At 32.8% G+C, this 7513-nt stretch overlaps 1 protein-coding gene across 1 annotated transcript; it reads left to right on the top strand.

Annotated features, from left to right (window-relative positions):
* The first annotated feature begins 869 nt into the window (after positions 1–869).
* Positions 870–7042, top strand: LOC147076805 (uncharacterized). Its single transcript, XM_085940477.1, has 3 exons — positions 870–1100; positions 3565–3723; positions 4480–7042. The coding sequence occupies exons 1-3, from the start codon at positions 924–926 to the stop codon at positions 5269–5271; spliced, it is 1128 nt and encodes a 375-aa protein (XP_085796603.1). The 5' UTR covers positions 870–923; the 3' UTR covers positions 5272–7042.
* Positions 7043–7513: the final 471 nt, after the last annotated feature.

A 7513-nucleotide genomic window follows, 5' to 3' on the forward strand; every position in this document is an offset into this window, starting at 1 on the left:
TTACATTATTTTTTTCAATATTATGCTCTGGCATTAAATTTTTCCGCATAGGTATCTGTCAGCATTTTGTTTGTATGCGGAAAAAAACTGTATCCATCTACTGGTTAAAAATATCATCAATGCATTACGATATAGTGCAAATACCTATATTTGCAATGTGTTACAATATAATCGTTTATTCCCATCGGATTACATTTTTAACCAATCTAGTGAAAAATAACATCAAATAATAATAGTACCTATCCCGTCATTTTATTCAGCGATGGACACACATCACATAATATGTCGTACGAATTAAGTTTAATATAATTAAACTTAATTCGTACGAAATAATATTATGTGATGTGTGTCCATCGCTGAATAAAATGACTGGATAGGTACTATTATTATTTGATGTTATTTTTCACTAGATTAGTATGAAATCCGATGGGAAGAAACGGTAGTCTCGGATGTCAATCTCTCAGTGATACGTTTGTATTCTCGTAGTTATCAATACTCTCACGATGACATATTCGGCAGTCTTTTTAAAACGACCAAATTATATTATTTCCTTTACATTTCATGGTTTATACGTACTGCATACGTACCAATTTATTTTCGGACACGATTTGAAATAAGTTAACTACTCTACCTACAATTATTTAAAAAATAAGTCCTCAAATATTTCAATTGTTTATTAAATTTCTTTAGAGCTTCAAAAAAACCTATGTATATTTTCAATCAAGAACAACGCGTACTATAATTTTTCTATTCATAATTCAAATATGTCTAAATGTCATGGAATACGTGTGATAAAAATGGCAACACTAAATATAATTCATAATATCTATGGTAGACAATTTGAGTATATTTGTCTATGGTCTGTGGATGATCACGTGGCGAAGTGAAGGAATTGCAAGATTTTGTGTTAAATATCGTTTATAATGGAAGTGAAAACCGAAACAAACGATGTCACACTGCCTGACAAAACGGCGGAGGAAATCAGCGACGGTGCATACCAATGCATTGACAAAAACCAATTCAAGAACAAAGGTAGATCTGACGTGTCAGTTAAACAGGAATATATCGAGGACGACAGCAATATTATAAACCCTAATGATGTAAGTGATTTTTTTATTTACTTAGGCGTTGGTATTCATAATTTTGTTGAAAATTGGCAAGAATATTCTTCAAACTTACAAACATTACCATTATTCTGGTACTGGGCAAAAACAAAAATGGTTTATACAGTGGTTTTTCCATCGAGTCAGAACTCCAAAATCAATATAGGTGCCCACTTACTTATTTACGCACCTACATTACGTAGGTACTGATATCAAAATACTTTAGTAAAACAACATATTGTTATTGAGTGAACATAGTGCATCGTATTCACCATTGACAGTTGAGTATTATTTTCTGCAACGATTAAAGACTTCGACATTGAAAGGCTGTCTGATTATTTCTTTCGAATATAAGTGTTGCGAGTATTTTGGTAACTCGGCAAAGACAAGTTTTATTAATCCAGCGAATAACTATTAATGATTGATATCAGATATAGTAGCTCTTTATTGGTTACTTTTATTCATCATGACTGGCAAGCAGTGTATTAGTATTGTCACACTGAATTCGGCATTATTTTTTTTAACACATATTAAAAACCCACTAGCTGAGCCAGCTAGCGGTCGCGAGTCTGTTTCGCTAGGTCTTGCAGACAGCTAGTGATGTTGGATTTTAATACAATTGTGAAGTATGCATAGATGGCGCCATAGTTGTTTGGTTTTTTAATCACGTCAGACAGTTTGACATTTCGCTGATTTGTCAATTTTACGATTTGCAAATCGTCACTGCCAATATAATTTTGGGCTCATATGCGTAGTCTATTCAGGAGTCTGGCGTTCACAATATCGTCTTACACCACCTTAGGCTGCTATGCTTAGCAGAACAGCTGGCAATCGCCGATTGCTACCACTGATATTTTATTTTAATACAATATATGTGTAGGTATATGCAGTGAAATATGATAAATAATTATACATCTCAATCATTCAAACATTAAGCAATAGATTTTGTGATTATCATAAATAGCGATCCAATATAACGTGGTATTAATCTCCTTCAGGTCCCATTGAGATAATAGAAGAAGTTAAGCAGTGTAAACAATAAATTTAAACATTATTTTGTTTCATTGTCTATAAAAAATAAATGCTTGCAGCCATAGAATAATATTTAAAAAATCAAAATTTGAATTAAAAATTAACCTTAAACAATATAGTTTCCCGGTGCGGGACATTCATATCAAGACAAATGTTGATAAATAATAAAGCAATAAATATTATATCTGAGAGGAATAGGAATTTATAAGACCTTAAGATGTGGAATCAGCTTAAAGAGGCCTTCATCCAGCAGTAGATTGATACAGGTTGATGACGATAAGTAATGACAATATAAATGGTAGGTATATAAAATCACAAATTTAAAAAAAATATAGCAATTTATATGACCAAGTAGAGTAGAATTAGGTTGAAATAATTTTCATCCAGCAGTGGATTAATCTTGGTTGATGATGATAATGACGATATTGTAAATGGGTAAATATAATATCAACAATTTTGCTAATATATTAATATATAAATATAGAAATTCAATACTGTCAAGAATACAATCAACGTAGAGAGGCCTTCATATCCACCAGTGGATTTATTGAGGCTCGTGATAATAATGGCATTATAATATATAGATAGGTAGACAATAATATCACTGATAAATATAGCAATTCAAATGACAGAAAGAAAAAGAATCAGGCTAGGGAGGCCTTTATCCAGCAGTGGATTGGTTCAGGTCGATATTGATAAGGATGATAGAAATAGGTATAATATCACAAATTCGTTTAACCGCTATTAGTAGACTCAGGTTTCGGAATCCTTCATCCAGCAGTGGATTGATCTTAGTTGATGATGATGATGATGATAACGATATGAATATGTAGATAAATATAATATCACCGATTTTGATAAATACAGCAATTCAAATGACAGATATTAGTATAATCAGGCTAGGGAGGCCTTTATCCAGTAGTGGATTGGTTCAAGTCGATGTTGATTACGATGATAGAAATAGGCATAATATCACAAATTTGTTTAACCGCTAGTAATAGAATCAGGTTGCGGAAACCGGAAATAATTTGTAATGTCCACAATATGTTAAAAAATAAATGAATTGAATTGAATTGAATTGAATAAATCTAACAAGTGCCGGCACATTTATATGTTTTTTTTAGCCATCAAATTTCGATTGGAGATAAGCAAATATTTGACTTCCGACCATCACACCAATCAATTTGTAACTGGCCACGGTGGGTTCGCTGGCAAGCACTTTGAGGTTGGACTTGCAAGCCACCCGAGATGTCCATGCGGAGGGAAAATATAAGATGCCCTGAAGAGAATGTCTGAGTGGGTGCTCCGAACAAGAGGACATGCTCAAGTCGCACTATCCTGCTGTTGGCCTTATAAACTATTGCAAATTATTTAAACTCAGTCAGATGGTGATACTGTAACATTTTATTAACAATGATATTATTTCCAGATGAGTGAATACGTTCTGACCGATTTAAAGTCAAAGTCAAAGTCAGATAATGAGGGTATCGTCATCAAGGAGGAATTTGTTGACAACGCAATCCGCCAAATCAATAATGACCATCCCCAACCTGGCTGCTCCGATTTACAATACAGGCCATTAGATCAGGTGTGTACGTTCAATTATAATGGTTGCTTATGAAGCCCTATAGAATTTGAAATTGTCAACATTATACACGTTTTGATAATTTTTTTATCATATAAGATAAGGCCTCTGCAACTGTTTCCGAAAATGAAGGGCCACTTGTTTTTTAGCACTGCCGACCGGATTGTCGTATGATTTAACAGAAATGTCAAATCGCACAACTTTGGAGGCGCATAATTGATTGGTCCATTTCTTGGACTTAATTTGTCGCCAAATTATCGTGTGGCACATAGTGCCATACTGTTTAAACCAAAAAACTGAATCATCAAATGAATTTCATTAATAATTTCAACAAAAATATCATCGATTATGGTTTGGTAACAATACCCATATACCGCACCGCGAGCTCCTGCCTTAGTTTTGAAGATTTTTTTTACGATGATGGCACCAGCGTGTAAACTGAATTGAACGGTGCATTTTTGTCATGGTATGCAAACGATGGTGACTCTAAGGCTTCTACTGGAATGGTCCCACTTCAAATGCGCCGATTATCCTTATTGACAAACCGTTAAGCCAGAAATAAGCCTCAACTGCTGAACGTAATTGCAATTAAATGCAACTATAAGATGTGCAAATCGACAAATGGTAATTTGGATAATTTGATAGCGTTGATCAAGCGCGAGCATTCCCTAACCATAGTGAGTGAACCCTATCATGATTGACTTATTTAGTTTAATATAATTGAACTGAATATGCCAACAATATTCTTTTTGTACCTAGATTTCTACCCAGCAATGTTTCGCGGAACCGCATCACAGTAAACCACTGGACACAGTTAGAGAAGGTGCGGTTGACAATAACTTCGTCAAGCACAAAATACCAGATGCAACAATGAAAATCAGAAATATGACGATACAGCATTCAGAGATAACCATAGATGAATCAAACGTCAAACGGGAGGTTGAAAATTTATACTTGCCAAAGGTGGTTCGAATAATCTTGAGAAGAGTTACATATTTCCCACGTTACTTTATTTGCAATAATTGTTGTAGAGTGTTTGAATCTATGAATCATTTAAATAGTCACTACACTACGTCCTGCATGAACTCAAGTCCCACAAGTAAAAAACCACATCAATGCGATGTCTGTTTTAAAACCTTTAATCGAATTAGTAATCTCAATAGACATAAAATGACACACACTGGTGTAAAACCACATCAATGCGATGTGTGTTTCAAAAATTTTCGGAATATTAATGATGTCAAAAAACATAAAATGATACATAATGGTGAAAAACCACATCGATGTGATGTATGTTTTAAAACGTTTAATCAAATTAGTAGTCTCAAAAGACATCAGATGACACATACTGGTGAAAAACCACATCAATGCGATGTCTGTTTTAAAACCTTTAATCAATTTAGTCATCTCAATATACATAAAATGACACATACTGGTGAAAAACCACATCAGTGCGATGTGTGTATTAAAAACTTTTCGCGAATTCATCATCTCAGAAGACATAAATTGACACATACTGGTGAAAAACCACATCAATGCGATGTGTTTTAAAATATTTCTGTAAATCGGTGATCTCAAAAGGCACCAAATGATACATAATGGTGAAAAACCACACCAATGCGATGTGTGTTTCAAAAATTTTCTGCAAGTTAGTCATTTGAAAATGCATAAAATGACACCAATGCGATGTGTGTCTTAAAAACTTTTATCAAATTGGTGCACTCAAAAGCCATAAAATGGCACATACTGGTGAAAAACCATATCAATGCGATGTGTGTTTTAAAAACTTTTTGCGAATTGGTGATCTCAAAAAACATAAAATGACACATACTGGTGAAAAACCACATCAATGCAATGTGTGTTTCAAAAATTTTCTGGACCGTAGTAATCTCAAAAAACATAAAAAGATACATAATGGTGAAAAACCACATCAATGTGATGTATGTTCTAAAAGATTTCGGCAAATTGATGTTCTCAAAAGACATAAAATGAAACATATTTCTTAAAAACCACACTAATGCGCGGTGTTTTTCAAAAACATACCAATTCTCTTAAATTACATAAAATGACAGTGATTTTATATCATTAAAACTTTAGCACTTCGTCTTTTGTTTCTTCAGAGATGGCCAGCTATTTTGGTCAATCGCGGACATAATATTATGCTGTACTATTTATTGTTCAAACAAGTCATCACCCATTGACGTTCCAGCATTTATAATCCGCTAGATCTTATCTCTTCTCTTACTTTACCTGTCTGACAGTCACCGCTCCTTGCAAATTGCAACAGCGTTGCCGTCCTCAGTGCGCAATTTGCTGCTCACTTCTATGACTCCCCACAGCCCTCACGCTTTCCCTCGTCAGTGGTACCGAACCGACAGCAGAATGCGCGGCAATGCTGCTTGTAACTTTGCTTCATTAACAGAGGAACTTTTCTGTGAGAACATACATCATCAGTACAATTTATATATTTTTTTTATTTCCCCATATGCGTCATTCCAACAATTTTTCCGAAAAACCAAAGACATAGCACTATCATAATGAGGTAGGGGATTTTTTGTCCACCACGGCAAATGAAAAATATATTGGTTTATATTTGTAGACAATTTTGAACCGCCTAGTACTGAGTTGCGTAAAACTAATGTGAGACACTTGTAATCACGATTTTCTCGTTAACAGTATTTTTTCACCAAGTTTCAGTTAGGGCGTATTTATTTAATTAATTATTTTAATACCGCGCAATCATCATTATGTTATAACATAATTTACAATCATTGCTTTAGCTATTTCAATAATATTAATTAATATCTCTATAAAATTGCGACGGGTAGATTGATAAAATAAATTTAATGTCCATTAATCATATAATTGAGAAGGTATATTAAAATTAACTAAAATATTTGCAAAAATAAACGATCTCGTTCTGGGAATGTGCCCTACTGTGGGACTACTTTCTGGGGGGTGAAAGAATTTACTTAGAATAGAATTAAGTTAGAAATAAAAAAAAACATTGTATTTCAGCGGTTTCTTCACTTAATATTATAATAAAGTTTAAACGTGTATATTATTATTCATAAATACGTCGGTATTTTAAGATATTATGAAATTACAAACAAAATAAGTAACTTATTTGCTGAGTATATCTAAATAATGTTTCAATAGCTTGATTGAAAAACTGGGTAGGTACTTATTTATTTGACAGCTGGTACCTACTAAAGTGCCCAATTTTCATAATATTGATGGAGATTAAGAATTATTATGCCTAATGATCTTTAATGAAGGAAGTTTTTCGTTGTTAGAATCAAATAAATTTTACAAATTAATCAATATTTGCGTGTTTTTTTTATTTAAAAACAATATTTGAATCTTTCAGCATCTTCTCGGTTTCAAGCAGAAAAAAATATAACATTTGTAAGTATGAAAGTACATAATTAAAAAAGTATCTATATTATAATATTAATAAATTAGGAACAATAAGTATATTGTACTATTAATGAATCAATAACGCAAACATACTGCCTACCTGGATACAGGTAATATTATTTTCAAAGAATATCGTCTTAACAAGGTGGCTTTCAAGTAATTCTAGGCATTTGTTTGTCTGTTGTGTTTTTACTTCTATCTATTCATGTTTTATAATAAAAAAAAAATGTCTAGATTATCAATTATATATTATAGAATAGGTACCGATATTGTCAATAATTGAGGACTGTCGATTTAAAAATTATGGTAAAAGGGTTAATAAAACCGATGGCTTAGATCGAGGGTTTTTAAACTTTTATTTCAAGCTTTCATT

Source organism: Rhyacophila brunnea, unplaced genomic scaffold (genome assembly GCF_057557595.1).
Source record: "Rhyacophila brunnea isolate RB1 unplaced genomic scaffold, BYU_Rbru_1.0 scaffold_13, whole genome shotgun sequence".
Classification (NCBI taxonomy): domain Eukaryota; kingdom Metazoa; phylum Arthropoda; class Insecta; order Trichoptera; family Rhyacophilidae; genus Rhyacophila; species Rhyacophila brunnea.